General features: G+C 37.5%; 1 protein-coding gene across 1 annotated transcript in view; it reads left to right on the plus strand.

Annotated features, from left to right (window-relative positions):
* Positions 1-66: 66 nt before the first annotated feature.
* The window catches only part of LOC100538898 (vitellogenin-1), a 26,889-nt gene continuing 10,318 nt past the window's right edge, over positions 67-16,637 (plus strand). Inside the window, exons 1-14 of the mRNA XM_019618418.1 lie at positions 67-288; positions 383-540; positions 648-813; positions 1,895-2,017; positions 3,578-3,796; positions 6,076-6,293; positions 6,379-6,476; positions 10,589-10,713; positions 10,788-10,889; positions 10,979-11,098; positions 11,360-11,549; positions 11,638-11,731; positions 11,847-12,032; positions 15,851-15,924. Of these exons, the coding sequence (XP_019473963.1) occupies positions 464-540; positions 648-813; positions 1,895-2,017; positions 3,578-3,796; positions 6,076-6,293; positions 6,379-6,476; positions 10,589-10,713; positions 10,788-10,889; positions 10,979-11,098; positions 11,360-11,549; positions 11,638-11,731; positions 11,847-12,032; positions 15,851-15,924 (1,792 nt within the window). The 5' untranslated portion in view covers positions 67-288; positions 383-463. The remainder of the gene's footprint in view (positions 289-382; positions 541-647; positions 814-1,894; positions 2,018-3,577; positions 3,797-6,075; positions 6,294-6,378; positions 6,477-10,588; positions 10,714-10,787; positions 10,890-10,978; positions 11,099-11,359; positions 11,550-11,637; positions 11,732-11,846; positions 12,033-15,850; positions 15,925-16,637) is intronic.

A 16,637-nucleotide genomic window follows, 5' to 3' on the forward strand; every position in this document is an offset into this window, starting at 1 on the left:
AAAGAAAAAAAGAAAAAAAGAAAAAAAGAAAAAAAGAAAAAAGAATCAGCTGCACGGCAGTGCAGAGAAGCAGAAACAATTGTAGGATTGGTACTCAGCATCTTCTGAGGTTATCTCTCTGGTTTCCTCTATTTCAGGCAGAAACTTGCCTTGATTGACGTGCAAAAGCAAGTGGCAGAAGTTCCACCAAAAGAATTCCAGAAACGTGGATCACTTCAGTACCAGTTTGGCAGTGAATTGCTTCAGCTTCCTGTCCACTTATTCAAAATAAAAGATGTTGGAAGCCAGGTAAAGTTTAGCCACAGAGAGAATTTTGGCTGGAGGTTAGAGTCAGTAAATGTGGGAAAAAATTTAAGTTTAATGCAGTTGAATCCTCCCACAGATAGAGGAAAGCCTGCAAGACTTAGTAGAGACCACATATGAACAGCTTCCCAGTGATGCACCAGCAAAAGCCCTCAAGCTTATGCACCTCTTCCGTGCTGCAAATGAGGAGAATTATGAGTCGATATGGAAACAATTCTCAAGTCGGCCAGCATACAGGTACAAAGAATAAAAGTGGTTATTCTTCTGCTGGGAAACTTTGTTGGAGGCCATCTGGAATGATTGTGCTCAAATGTAAATCTGGGAAATTGCTTTTCCCATTCCAGGCGCTACATTTTGGATGTACTTCCTGCAGCAGCCAATCACCGTTCACTGAGATTCTTGAGGCGTAAAATGGAAAGGCAAGAGCTCACCAACTGGGAAATGGCTCAGACGGTGCTTATGGCTCTCCACTCAAGCTCACCAACTCAAGACGTGATGGAAGAAGCTACAGTAGGATTCTTTGAACACTCTCAAATCACACTGATTTTAGCATCTGCTATATTTATTCTTTTGACAAGATTGCAAGGGCTTTGAAAATACAAAGGTTTTATATCCTCTAGTGAGGTTGAAAGGAGTTTATTTCCTGAGTGTCTCAGGGGAAGGAGAATGCAAATCAAGAGGGCAAAAATTAATCCAGAATAAAACAGAAAAGAGAGTAAAATACCTTCCAGTGACAGAGGTGGTTGTTGTAAGCTGATTTCTAGTCTTCATTTGTTCAAATGTGCTTTGTAGTTGCATCAGATTGGATCTCTCACAGAGTGTTTACAAAGACTAGGGAGTAAGAAATACATATTTGTCGTAAATATGGATTTGTCCTAACTGACCTAGCAGAATGGATATAAATCAGAGCAGATTTATGGAAATCAAGGGAATTATGCCAATATGGAGCCCACATCAGAGAAATTTAGTCATTCTTTTCAATTTTTCCCTCTTCTGCCATGTCTAATTCTGCCCTCAAATGCAGGTATTTATCTCTGTCTAACCTAGGTAAAGACCGTGATTCTCAGTGTAGAGTTTTGCCTGCTGTAAAAGCTATGACATACTGGGCATAGCTGTGTGGTAATGCTATGCTTTTCACTCAAAGAGGTGGTATGTTGTTGCCTCCTTCCATCTCCACGATTTAAATGAAATGTTCATGGTATCCCAAACTACTAAGGTCCATCCACAACTGATTGCAATGTTTGTACCTACTGATGAAGCTTATGTAGGCACATCTATGAAGAGCATTTTTTTTCAACTAATGTGTGCCCAATTAACAATCCACTCATTTCATAACTGGCTGATTTTATCCCTTTAGATTATAGTCCATTCCAATTTTATATTTAAAACACTGTAAAAGCAACAGATCTGCCTTTCAGAAGTTACTTGGAATTATTTTACAACTGCATTGTCAAACGTAACACTATTCACTAATTGACTCTAAATTCATAGATATGGAAATCTAAAAATGCTGGTATTGTCTTGTATTTGGAAGTTTCTAATGCTGTTACCCTTCACTCTTGGAGGTAACAAACTATTAATTTCTCCCCAGCTCATTGTGAAAAAACATTGTCCACGCTCAAGTAGTGTACTTGGAAAGGTTTGCCACCTCAGCTATGCATCACTGTGCCACAAACAGTGCTCTTCATCAGACTCCTGCTCTGAATGTCTCCAGGTAACCGGATTTTTATGTATCATTTAAAAGAAAAATTAAGCCTTGAGTACTTTCTTCGTTATTCAGAAATCTTATTTCACTTCATTGCACTGTTTCCTTGGGGGAAAAGAACCCCAGTTGGTTAAATACAGCATTTTTATCTTTAGATTCACACACGAAAGAGATTGAGAAGAAGCAGCATATAATTCATGGCACTTTCTGAGTATCTCTGCTTTATTGCTGACTATTAATGATGTCCCACAGCACCGCTCTGAAATACTGCTAAATATAGATGCTTAACAGATATATCAACTAAATGACACAAAAGCCCAGGGTTTTGTCCAAAGCTGTGTAGCCCAGACATTTTTCAGCCAGAAGCAGTGCCTAGTCATCCATGTAGAGTGTAAGGTTTTAATAAAAGGAATATCATTCCTGTTCTGCACTGCTTTTAGTCAACATGCCTGAAAACAGTTTAAATAGATAATAAATATCATTTCTGCATTCTAGAGATGTACATTATGGTTTACAGTGGTTGTCCACCTGGCCAGGAAAAGGAAATAGGTGTCCTCACTCTTGGTTACTGACAAGTCCCCCACCCTTAGTACGAGCAGGGCATTCCCAAAATATTCTGTCTCCCATTAATTTTTCCTGTTGTACACAGGCACGGCTGATGTTCCTATGTGCATACCCTGTGTTATGGTTGCCACCAATACTCTTGAGCTAATAAAATCTCAGAAACCTTGTGCCAGGAAGTGGAAATTCTTTCCCAAAGTGAATGATTATGTAGGCTTATTCAGCGCATTTCACAATTTCATTTGATTAATAATATCAAATGCACTGTTTCTGCACTGCCAATGAATCTCCAGTGTGATACTTTAAAGCACAAGGACTATGTTTAAAATATTCTACAACATCTTGTGCTTCTTTCCTAGAGATGTTTTTTTGTGGATTTTATTTTTGTTTGCTTGTTTTTTTTTTGTTTTGTTTTTTTTTTTTTTAATTGCATTGCATTGCAAAAGCTTTCTGCTAGGATATAGTTATTTTCCCATAATCAGAACATACAGACAACTATTTCTAATTTTACCTTGTAAATGCAAGTGTGATCCAGTTGTCTACGAGAATCCTAGCTATTATTGCACACTAAAAGGTTGTTGTTAGAGCTACATTGAAGAACACCACCCGTGACACATCCTGAGGAATCTTATTTAAAGATCTGAAGGATTAAACTGTATACATATTTTTTCATCTATCCTCTAGCAATAGGCAGAGATATTCAAACAATGTTCAACTCACTCTCAAAGGAAGTAGGAATTATGTCCTCTCCATTAATTTTGTCCTTAAAAATGTTACTCAATAACTTTAAGGCACAATGATGAAGAAGCAGTTCATAGCAACTTTCTTGGCTATACTTCTATGAATAAAATGTCCAGTTCATGAGGAAAAAAAGAATTTGGGGAAAAAAAATGGAAATAAGCATACTGAACAAGCTGAAATTATCAAAGTCAAACTTCAAACATACTTGCAATTGGAGTATAGATAAGAGCTGGAATTGGACTCAACAGATATGTGGCTTTTTTTCAGCTACTCCATGGCTTTGCAGGAGAGGCATTGAGCAAATCTAACACAGAAGAAATCTTGCTGGCCTTGAAAGCCCTTGGAAATGTAGGACATCCAGCCAGCATCAAGCACATCAAGAAATTTTTGCCCAGCTATGCAGCTGGTGCCTCAGATCTGCCCCTCAAGGTCCATGCAACTGCTGTGATGTCCCTGAAAAGCATAGGCACGAGAGACCCGAAAATGGTAAGAAAACAAAACTGTTTCCTTTGCGCTTATGATAAGTCAATACATTGAAGCTAATTGATGACAGAAGGAGAGAGGAAAACAGTGGCTTTATTTTCATATATAGCTGTAATATTGTGCATTTTTTAAAATCTTTTATCATTCCTGAGCTGTCATGTTTTATTCATTTTGACATTAACCTCTAGTGTTTCAGAAAGCGGCGGAAATCCTATTAAAAGGATTCATTATCCTATTTTCGAAGACAAACCAGTGTTTCCATTGCAAACCTTTATTTTCCAAGGACATTAGACAGAAAGCTGAATTATTGACCAAAATGTGTTTAGTGCTACTTCAACTTTGGTATGTGAGAGAACCACAAAACAAGGTTTTCTGAAAATTGACACTTAATACTGAGTGTCACATCTAATCATAATTCAAGACATCTTATTGAAAATAGATGCTAGAAGTTTGCATCCTAATTACAAATTTACAGCCATTGTGTGGGTTTAAGTCATAAATGGAGCATTTACTAAATGTGACTTTTGTCCCTGAATGAGGTAATGATTAGACATCACAATACAATGGTTATGTGGGCATAATCTCATCCACCACAGACATCACTTTACAATCATTTTCACCCTAAAGCAAGTCACTTATAAAAGGAAACCTTACATCTTTTTCCCTGTTACGTTTTTTTATGAGACAATTCTTAACATGAAAAGTAAAATTAAAAGCTTTCGTTAACTATTCTGCTGTACTAATTTTTTCATTGTATTAATTTTTGCATATGATTGCCAGTTTGATTCCACATATTGATCCATAGATAACAGTGTGCTGGTTTATGCTTTTAAGCAAAAGAATATAGAAACAATTTACTAGAGTGCAGGAGCTAGATGGTGGAGAGATAGCAAGCGTAGAAATTAGGTTATTTGCTGGGGAAGGGAAAAGCTGATCTGGTATTTGAAAACAATGCTGCATCTCTGCTTGTCCTTTGGCCTAGCTTTCCACATGTGACCCAGACTGCTGTTTAGTTCCATTTTCTATGCATTTGCTTTAGAGAAAATTGATCTGGAGCAGGTTAATGACTTTGACTGGATTTTGCATTGTTCAAAAAACAGTCAGTTTAATCCCTGGTTTGCAGCTAGCTACACACCCATATTTGCATTAAACAGACTTAATGCATGGCCTGTCGTTTCTATTCTTTAATTTGAAAAAGCAGTTGCATTTAGAAAGAAGCTACTGCAGAAAAATACATAAAGCTTTCTCAATCATACCTTATATTAAAAAGCGTAGATGTTAGAGGCAGAACAGGGTTGTCCAGAGGATTGTGCCAAAATGATGTTACTCCATCCCCAATCAGTTTGAAGCTGCAGTCAAACATTTTAGTTCCTCTCATGCAAGCTGGAAATGTTCCAGTAAAAAATTAGTCTCGATACTAAATACTGTACAGATCAAACACATTAGTTACAAGTAGTACTGTGAAAATTACATTTCTCGCATCACATTACAATTTTAAATTACGTACTAGGTGTAGAGATTTTTGGAAGTGAACTGTTATTTGAGTAGAATGGGCGCCAGAAGATCAAATAGCTTGAGTTAAGGCATATCTTTATGGGTGATCACTGACTTTATTTTTCATCATCATTTTCATCATATTTTTCAACATCTTCATCAGTGAGAGGGGGCCTGATCCAGGTCTATAAATATCTAAGGTGTGGGGGCAGAGTGGCAAGGCCAGACTCTTTTCAGCAGTGTGTGGAGACAGGACAAGGGGAAACTGCCAGAAACCGGAGCACAGGAAGTTCCGCACAAATGTGCCCAAGAACTTCTTTACAGTGAGGGTGATGGAGCACCTGAACAGGCTACTCGGAGAGGTAGTGGAGTCTCCTTCTCTGGAGATATTCAAGACCTGCCTGGACACCTACTTGTGCTTGGACTCGATGATCTCTGGAGGTCCCTTCCAACCCCTAAGATTCTGTGATGGGTTCTTGAAATCACTTTTATCTAGATTTTGTCTTGGTTATATTGCAGGTATCTTTTGCTATAGCTTAACCAGGGAAAGTAGATTTGATGTAGAAGTTATTCAGTGAGGTTCCTTGGCTTTGATTGCTTAGGAATCAGTATTACCATATTTCTCCTTCCAGCCATCAAACTCTGAAACCAGGAACATTGTAGTCATAATAATTAAATAATACAAATTTTTACTGTACTAGTGATTAAGAGATCATTCATTGGTGATGAAAGGTTATTAGCAAAATGTTCAAATACAGATTAATTCTGAAAGTACCAATTATTTTCAGGTCCAGGCTATTACCCTTGAGATTTTCCTGAATCACAAGATTCATCCTCGAATCCGAATGTTAGCTGCAGTGGTTTTGCTTGAAACTAAGCCAGGTCTTCCAATCCTGATGACATTAGCTGATGCTGTGCTGAAGGATCCTAGCATGCAAGTGGCAAGTTTCATTTACTCACACCTGAGGGCCCTGGGCAGAAGCACAGCTCCAGATCTTCAAATGATGTAAGGAAAATCTACTTCCCTTCCCTAGATGAGGAACTTGTTATAAACAAATTGAGGTATTAATGAGCTTGCTGAATTTTTTCAGGGCTTCTGCCTGCAGAATGGCTGTCAGAGCTTTAAGTCCCAAATTTGACAGATCTGGATACCAGTTCAGCAAAGTTTTCCGCTTCAGTATGTTTAAAGGTAAGGTACATATTCCTTCTTCCCTCCTGTAGTAATCATCTGAAGATTTGGGGGAAATATATACAGATTGAAGTTAAATATTTAGAGGTATATATCACAGAGTAGGAGAGTCCAGTTGCACATAACCAGCAGCCTCTATGTTTCCTACATTCGGTGGAACACAAAAAAATAACTAAATCTTGGACTCCCCATTTTTAGAGCATTTAGATCCCTCTGTATTTTGCACTGTATGCTGCCAGTATGAAATTACCAGATGACTTATGGGGCTCTAACCCTTCATTTTCATTAGCCAATGCAGCACATAATCCTGCATAAAATGCCATAGTCTCAGTGGTGCTTAACAATTTCCTAACACTGTTCAGCACCAAACAGGAGGGACCTAAGTTACTACTAAGTAGATAAATTTCTAATGGTGATTAACACATACAACTCTTGCTGAATTAAAATAAGATGCTAAATCCTCTTCACCCAACAATAGTACACAGGGAGACATCAAACTCTGCAAATGGTCAGCTGTGATAATTCATTGCATCCATGAGCAGCTAACTCAGGTTTGTTGTCTGAAGGTTTTTCCTACACCTTCTTACCAGGGTTATTTACTGGCATGTACAGATCCATGTGTGGGATTTTGAGGCACATCAGTTACATCTCTGGGAATCACATGTAAAAATCAACAGCACTGGTAGCTAGAGTAAAGAGGATGAGATTAGAAGACCGCTCTTGCTGGGTCAAATTGTAGCTATTTCCATTTTTCGTTTATGTAATTCTTCCCGGTAGGGATTTTTTCAGCAACTGCATGTAAATGACCATGACAGCCTCAGTGATTTGGCATACGTAGCTGACAGACTAGGGAGATTATATCTACAAACAGAGCCTCCTTACAGATGCTGTTTATCTAAAGGACATAGATGTATTTCACACTTTTGTTATTCACTGGTACACATAAAGATTCTTTTCAAAGTTATGAATAGAAAAAGAGACGTAAATGTCTGAAACCTGCAGTGCTAAGTGTGCAAGTACTTTTGCTTTCTTTTGGGGATGGAAGGGGGTTTCAGAAGACTTTTACAGATTTTATTGTTGCCTTTCTTGTTTCATGTTTTTTATATGACCATTTAGTTGAGTCTATAATAAAAATATGTATAATACATACCGCAGCAGCCGCAATGCTAAATGCTTGTTGCTTCAGAGATGGCAACAGAGAGTACCCAAAGAAATTCAGTAGATTATGCACATCTTGTGAACTTTTGTACCATTTAAAATGCATACACAGAGAGATACATTTTCCAGTAATAAGTAGATACGTGTTTCAGGGCTTAGATACTCATTTTCTCCTCTTATTTTTGCTTTTAAAATGGAGCTGCCTGATTTTTTTTGAACAGTGAGAAAGAAATGAGCAGTATAGATGAGGGTAGCTGGCAGGGGCCTGTGTAAAATGCCTTATTTTGTTCTGACTGTACCCCTGAAATGCAGCAGATCAATGAATTGTTAATTCTAAATACCAGTATAAGTAATTTGGCTGCTACTCAGATAGGATGTTTAAGGCTCTCATCCTGAAGACTAAGGAACATGATCACTTTCTAGCACATGTTAGACTTAGAGTTGGATAATTTAGTTGGCTAAATGAAGTCCATTCTCCATTTCACTTGTGTGGGAGGATGCTCCAACTTTCTGCTTTGATTTGCTACCTCTTGCCACAGGTGAAATGTGTTTCAGCGAGTCCATTCTGGAGGAGTTACCATAGTGACAGCAGTAATGCTGTACCTATTTCCTTGCTAAAAACAAAAATGTGCCCTCAGCTTCACAGATTTTTGTGGTGCTAGGTGCTGAATTTTTAATGACAGGCACTAACATCAGATGAATATGCCTGTAATCGAGAATCTGTCATACATGGCCACCACAAATAGTGTTTCACAGTCTACATACTACCACTGAAATCAGCCCAGGTACTGCTCAGTATAGAGACTGATAGAATCTGACTCTCAACATGCACTTTTTTTTTTTACAAATGTATATTACAAGAAAATATTTACTAATATTCATAGGTACGAAAGGCTGCTTTCTTTGATCACTTTACTTTTGCTTTCCATCTTCCCTGAGGCAAGACCTTTAGTCACATACATGCAGGTGCCCTCACATTCTCACGCTGAAGTGGCTGTGGTGTACCATCTGACCCTGTTAGTAGAATTCTTCTTTGGTAAATATTTTCTTACAGCATTAGAGCTACATAACGTCTGAGGTATGGAAAACACCTCCTTTGTCTTCAAGCTGATGAATTTTGTATAATCATTTAATCATTTATTAGCAACGCTTCTTACTATGTCTCAAGAAATATGTTTTTTCTTAACTAACAGATTTCTCGAGTTAGAACACACACACAGAGACACTCCCTGTCTCCTCTCCCTCCCTCCCATTCCCCTCTCCCTCCCCCCCGCCCCAAAAACAAGCCCAACAAAAAAACCCTTTAATTAATTTGCTATAAGTATCATATTTCACTGCAGTGGCCAGTCCATGTAACTATACCTGCATTTTGAGTTTAGAAGCTGTTAATGAACCATGTACTTTACAGGTAGTTTGTGCCTAGCAATTCAGGTAGAACAGAAACTTCATGCAGCACAAGAGTGAAAGTGATCTAGTGAAATGCCGGATTATGCAGATTTAGCAGAAAAATGGATTGGAATTCTAGTAGACCAGAAAGCTGGAATCTGTCCTGAGAAATTAGAATTCAAAATTAGTCCCAGTAATTTGATAATAAACAACATAGTGTAAGAATAAAGAAGAGCCAATCCCGGCCTCAGTTAGCATGCATGAATTCATAAGAAAATAGTAGTTATTGACACACTCATGAGATTTTTTCTGAAATACAGAAAGTGCCACCAGAAAAATCACATGGGCCGGAGTGTTCATAAGATCCCACATCTGTGAACCAAAAATAGACTTGTCTTTAAATTTTGGCTAAGTAATTTAGTAGAAAGTAGTCATTCCTCTTCTGGAAAGAGGCCAAGTTCTCACTCTCCCATGACAAATCCAGGAGTTGGACTTGATGATCCCCATGGGTTCCTTCCAACTCAGAATACTCTATGATTCTGTGAACACTTGAAAACATATTTCCTACAATTCAATCATTTCTATACAGGTCATGAAATTAGTGGTCTGCTTTTTCCAGGGCTCTGAGGTTATCCTGTATTTTGAAAGCTGATTTTGGTTGTGCTGGAATTCTAGGGCCAGTTTAATCAGTGTATGGTGACTATGTCTAATATAAGGATAAAAGAAATTTAACGTAGGGAATCCTCAAATACTTCACTGTTCTTCAAGTTGTGTTAGAAGAAGGAGGAGCATTGGAAGAAAGGAAGTGCAACAGGTATACCTGCATGCTGTGTTGCCCTTGCTCCTTTTGAAATCTAAGGAAAATTAGAAAAGTCTTGGGATTACTTTAATTCAGAAAACAGAACTGTATAAAGCTGTACCAAGTTCAGGAAGAATATATAGGTATCCTCTCCACTGATTATCTGTACCTAAGAATATTATAGATGATAAATCTAAAGTAGAGAAAATAGATACAAATTACTTTTGTTCTGAGTTTACACAATAGTTAACAATTAGAGCATTTTATGTAAAGAGTTACAACATGTGGAATGAGACACGTTAAATTGCCTCTGAGTCATCTGAGAAAGAAATCTATACCACCTCACCATCTGTACTTGTAGGACATCTGTACCATTTTTCATATAACATTAGCAAAAGATGGTAAATCTCTTTTCATTTCTGACCCCTCCTTCTTTATCAAGTTGCTTCAAAAAATGTCTTGTAAAAGCATTTCATGAGTTGGTATTATAGAATCTGACTGAATGTAAATTATATAGTAGAAGCAATTAGAAAAATAGCATAGTCACTGCATATTGAGTAGGGGACTTACAATTTTGCCAATTAATAGTTCAAAAAGGCAGAATATTCTGTTTATGCTTGTTTTATAATATTGGTTTTGTGGCTGATTTTTCTACCCTTTCTCATATCATCTTGTATCTGTTGTGTTATGCAATTAGTAAATCGATATAATCTGCAAATGTGGCTTTAAAAACTGATTGGGCTATGTTTTACTGCCTATTTCTCTACAGAGGTTCTTATGAGTGGACTGGCTGCTAAATATTTGGTACTGAATAATGCAGGAAGCTTAATTCCAACAATGGCAGTGTCCCAGCTGCGGACACATTTCCTTGGAAGAGTTGCTGATCCCATAGAGGTAACTGGATCAATCTGCAGTTCTCACACCTTCCTATAATCTTTATCCAACCAGCATTTCAATTTGTCTCACAGGTGGGAATAGCAGTTGAAGGACTTCAGGAGATGTTTGTTAGAGGTTACTCTCCTGATAAGGACTGGGATACTAGCTATGACTTCAGAGAAATCCTAAAAAAGGTAAATTCCGGGGGAAGAAAAGAAAATCTGTCAAGTGTTGTTTCCCCAAATGTTATGAAGAAACAGATTTTCTTCCTCTTCTCATGCAGCTATCGGACTGGAAGGCACTCCCCAGTGACAAACCCTTTGCATCAGGTTACTTGAAGATGTTTGACCAAGAGTTGCTCTTTGGCGGAATCGATAAAAACACCATCCAAAATGTGTTGCAGGTATCATTTCAGAAACACCACTACATAAGCATCAGAAGTATTAAAATGCTATTTCTTCTGCATGTTCCTTCCCTTCTCCTTAACTTTTTGTTTCAAGAGATGTTTTTTGTCTTTAGTATAAATCAAGGCAAATCAATTCCAAATTTGATCAGGATTAGCTATAATCATTGTTCGCAGACCTTCCCCTGAGGCACAGTTAATGACACAGATCATGATATTCAAGTTCTGCTTATTTAGACAAGTTGAACTCTGTAATTGCAGGCATGGTACGGACCTGATGAAAAAATCCCTTCAATAAGGAGATTAATCAGTAGCCTTCAAAGTGGCATAGGAAGGCAATGGACTAAGGCTTTACTATCCTCTGAGATTCGTCGTATCGTGCCTACCTGTATTGGATTCCCAATGGAGACCAGCTTCTATTACTCTTCTGTCACAAAAGTGGCAGGAAATGGTAATGTATTTCAAGACCTGAGCAATACAGATATGATTATAAAGATTGGGCAGAATTTTTAACACTTTTGTTACTTTCTTTCTAATAGTTCAAGCGCAAATTACACCTTCTCCACGGTCTGATTTCAGACTGACTGAGTTACTAAATTCCAACATTAGGCTGCGTTCCAAAACGAGTCTGAGGTAAATACTTTGGGCAAATTAAAAAAGTAATATTTTAAAGTTACGAAAGACACAAAAAATTCAACAACTGTTTACTTTATGTATGTAATCTTACTCTCGCATTCTAATTTTTCAGCATGGCTAAACATATGACCTTTGTAATTGGGATCAACACAAACATGATCCAAGCAGGATTGGAAGCACACATCAAGGTAAATGCTCATGTACCTGTGAATGTTGTTGCCACTGTCCAAATGAAAGAAAGAAGTATCAAAGCTGAAATTCCATCATGCAAAGAAGAGACTAATTTAATTACTGTAAGGTAAGCCACAGCACTTATCTTTCTGTGTAGTCATATTGACTCTTTCTGAATTAAACAAAACATTTGCTTAGGGAGCTTGCCTTTGACTGACAGCTTGGGTAACTGGCAGTGATCAGTGTAGATTAATTTAAAAGAAAGATATGTACAAAAGCTTTATTTGAAAATATGCTTTATTTCCTGTGGTCTTGACCAGAAAATCACAATTTTTCAGACATGAGACTCATAAAGTATTCGAAGTTCATATGGCATAAAATTTCTACCCTAACAAATATATTTGGGTTGAAGACCCTGAGTAAGATATAAGCCAACTGGCTTCTATCATTTTTAACAGATAACCCCTGCATTTGGTGCCTGTAACCATAGAGGACTTGATGTAACTTGTGCTTTTACTTTGTTTCCTGTGGCTGCCATTTGGTTTTCTTGCCTGTTAGGTCTACTTGATTTATTATCAGTGTATGCAATTACAATACACTCTGGAAAACAATTGTAGCCAGATGCCAAACAAATGAAAACAGATGGAAACACAAGCACAAAGAGAGGGAGGAAACAGAAAGAATATGTCCAAGGAATCAAAGCAGTAGAACAAAGCCTTGAAAACCTTCATATACACATGAAAAAACAATGAGAAAGACAAGCTAAAAATTCATAACACAGGAAAAAGCACCACTGACAACAAAAATCAACTACTATACAAGCTGCAGAAATGTTAACAAGTTTCTGCTCTAGGAGTACAGCCATAACAAAAGAGCTCTGTTGCTTGATCCAGCTGCAATTAGCATTCATGGCTGCAGGCCCAGAGAAGCTCTGCAGGTCTCATCAGTTTAGCCACCACAAAGGCTAATCATTATTCTCCCTTGCTCTTCAGTGGTCACAGACCAGACTATTAGGCATTTGACATCACATCCTCCTCCCTAATATGATTCCTCAGATCCATCAATTCTGATTGTAATCAGGTTCTCCACACGGAGGAGGGAGTATTTCAGCAGTTCACAGAGCATCAATTTTGTGTGTGTAAGCTGCTATGACACACAAACCAAACTATTTTGTTCATTTTCTTATGAAAACCAGGACAGTTCACTCTCAAAGTCATCAGAGACAATAGGCACCTCTTCTCACTAGCTCTCAATGTTGAATTGGGCAAAGTGGATATTAATGAACTCAATAAGGATATTGAGCTGGAATGAGGATATTGAAGATTGTGATGGAGTTTAGGGCCTCAAGGTGAGCTACAACTGTTGGCAGAAGGATCCTTCTGGCAAATCAAAATAATAAATATTTTCCTCCTTTGACTGAAGATGGAATCAAATAAGAAAAAAAGGTGTTAAATGCATTGAATAAGGCAAGTATAAGAAATAGAAGATCACAGCCAAGGAGTCCGTGAGTTCCTGCCCAAGCTCTCCTGTAGACCCTGCAGCATTATCATTTATAAAGTGAAGTAGTCAGCTGGAAATAGCTCTATAATGCCAAGTATATGAGAAAGCTAATGCTCACTAGCTAACTTCTAGCACTATCAATTTTCCTCCAAAAAGCATTCCCGTTCACTCTTACAAAACAAATGCTTGGTCGGAATCACACAGAGCAATGAAACAGCAATGAGTACAAGTGAAGACAAAGCAATAACTAGAAAACGTAACACTGAACCACATCACCGAGAAGGTCAAAGAACAAGCAAAGTAAAATCTTAAAGCTATGAAGAGAAACAAGCAGGCATAATATGTTGAGAGAAAGTGTGCATGTATGCTCTAAATAGAATGAGTCCAAAATCATAGTTTAATATAGACTTTCTCTTCCTTTTGCTCAGTTCCACTAAAAAATAAGGAACCTATTGCATACAATATTTTAGAGGTATTCTGACACTTTCCTGTGTTAGCTTTAAGTGTTCTATTGAAAGAAATGATTCTAGAAAACCACTGCTCTTACAGTTGCTTGTAAACTCCGTTCAAAATATTTTAGTATTAAGCATTTGGTCTTGATGGTCACTGAGTTACCGTCTATACTACCATGTCATTACAGCTGGTCAGGATGTAATATTATTTTCCTTTTCATCTCTCACACCCAGACACAAGTAGTAAACAGTTTTCAATAACATTTATTTCAGTTATATCCTACATGCTGTACAGGTTATAACCTGTCACAGCTGTGGGATTTATTTCGAGGAGTGGAAGAGAAACTCAAGCGAGCAATCACAGACTTAAATAAAAAATCCCAAAAACTTTGGTGACAGAGAGATTGCACACGAAGGTCCCAACTTTCTTTATAATAAAAATCAGAACACAATAATTAATCATGCATGGAGAGAATGTATAACGTGTTTCAATTCAATCCTATCAAAGTTAAATTTAATTAAAATAATAGTTATTTTTAAGGCTCTTTTAACATAATTATTTGGTATACTGCAGATGGTTGCTAAAACATACTTTTAAACAAAATTTACAGGAAGAAGTAAAAATCAAATAAATTTCAGGGGAAATTAAAGCCCTGTGATTAAAGTATAAACATGGAGAGCTGCCAAAGAATTTGCACTTTGCAAATATATCACATATTCATAATGATAGACTACTGAAGTATCTACATAATCTTGAATAGAGCTTCTACCATGGGGCTTTTTCACTTGTTTTAACTGTAGGATAAGCAGAAATTGCTTCACATTGGCATCTTATAAGATGAATTACAAAATTAAAATGCTGTATACAACATGTAATGAAAAGTGCAGAAGAGCAAGTGTATGTATGTAGTATGTGAACTTTATGAGCTTTCTACACTCCTTGTCTGGGGAAAGAGGGCAATGACTTGTGCTTCAAACCTCTGTTATTATGACACCTTTGCACTAAGGTCAGAAGGATATGTGCTATTTCATTTCACCATAGATTAAAGAGAGCTAAAGATCTGGTTGTAGAATTGCCTCTTGCTTCTCATTTCTTTAGATCTGATGTCATGCTGTGCTTTAAAAACCAGAAAAATAGTTTTTCAATGATCTTTTTGGTTATCATTTTTGTTTTAAACAGACATTGAGCTCTTCTGTCTCTGTATTAGGGATATGTGTAAGGCCACATAACCCAAAATATCAGTGGGCCCAATACAGCTGAATTGCTTGTCCCTTACCCCTGCAGTGAATTTGGCTTATACTATAGCACAGCTTCTTCTCTCATCCAAAAAATACACTAATACATATTGGAAAATCTCCCTTTTATTTTCTTCTCCCTTGTGTGGGATCAGAGAGAACACATTCTTTCATACCATAGCTTTAGGCCTTCTTTGTGACTGTTTTTCTTGTTAAAGGACCAGGGCTGGCTCTTGCAGTCTATTTTTACAGTACTGTGTGATTCTGCAGACATTGACATGTGTCACCTGTGATGCAGCTACATTTGTCGGCTCTCTGTGCTCAACAGGGAGGAATCGATCCTCTACTTTCATTAGGTGGCAGGAGTAGACTATTGGCATAAAAAATACTAAAAAAAAAAAATTGGAAAGAAACCCTAGGGCTTTCTGCTTGGAGACCCAGACTGCTGTTCAGTGGTCATTTGAATTATTGAATGGGATTAAAATAAAAGTCATTTCCTTTTTTGTCCCTTTACTCAGATGAACCATCTGAAATGCAAGTTGATTTGTATTTTCTTTTATCCCCTCAGCTTGTTAGGGAGAATATTTTATTTCAGATTCCATTCTTCAAGGTTCTCCTCTCACCCAGCGTGGAGCGTTGCTGTCATGTCCTTATCTTAAAAAAAAAAAAAGAGAGAGATGGAAAAGAAAACAAAGCCCACAGGTGACATACGTTTTATTGAGGTGTTCCACATGAAGTGCAATTGTGTGCTTTACAGTGCGCACAGCACGGTAGGAGCCTTCAAGAGGAAGAGAGTGCTATCAAATGAATACAAATTCATCTTTCATATAGGTTAGATTGGAATTGCTCAGGTTAGTATAGTGTGGACCATATTAAAATAGAGGCCATTTTGTAGACTATCTTTCCATTTATTGTCACAAAGGCCACCTTCATTGGTGGACCACAAAAGCCTCAGGGCAAGGAGATCAACTTCATACATGAGAAACAGCATGTGCAGAATTCTGAGTTGGATGTTAGCTCTGATAAATGACTAATAAGGTAGAGTTAGCACAATGTTAATAGCTCAGAGAAATAGGTTTTAATCTGTCAAAAGTATTCAATAGTCAAGACACTTCCCTGACCCAAATCAAAACTCATGGTTCTTGCAGCACTGTAACAACATCCGCAAAGATTATAGAGTATGAAACAAAGGGGTCAGGGTATTTGGCCACAAGAGTCTCATACCACTTATATCATTTTTCCTCTTAGCACCTTATATCTCTTGTCCTTGATTCTGACTAACGCTCCTAAGCCCCACAGCACTGTAAACAAGTTATGAAATACACATAGGTAAGTAAGTAGTAGGTTCTTCACCTTCCAACAAATCTCCCCATGATATCTTTCTAAGGCATGTGGATATACAAGTGCAGTTAGACAAAACTAGGAACATTTATTTAATTGTCTGAGGCTAAAAATATTGCACAGGAAATAACATTTAGTGGCCACCAATCCCCCGCATTTATTTTTTTTTCCTGAGTTATGGCAGTATGGTAGTTAAAGGAATT

This window comes from Meleagris gallopavo, chromosome 10 (genome assembly GCF_000146605.3).
Source record: "Meleagris gallopavo isolate NT-WF06-2002-E0010 breed Aviagen turkey brand Nicholas breeding stock chromosome 10, Turkey_5.1, whole genome shotgun sequence".
Taxonomy (NCBI): Eukaryota; Metazoa; Chordata; class Aves; order Galliformes; family Phasianidae; genus Meleagris; species Meleagris gallopavo.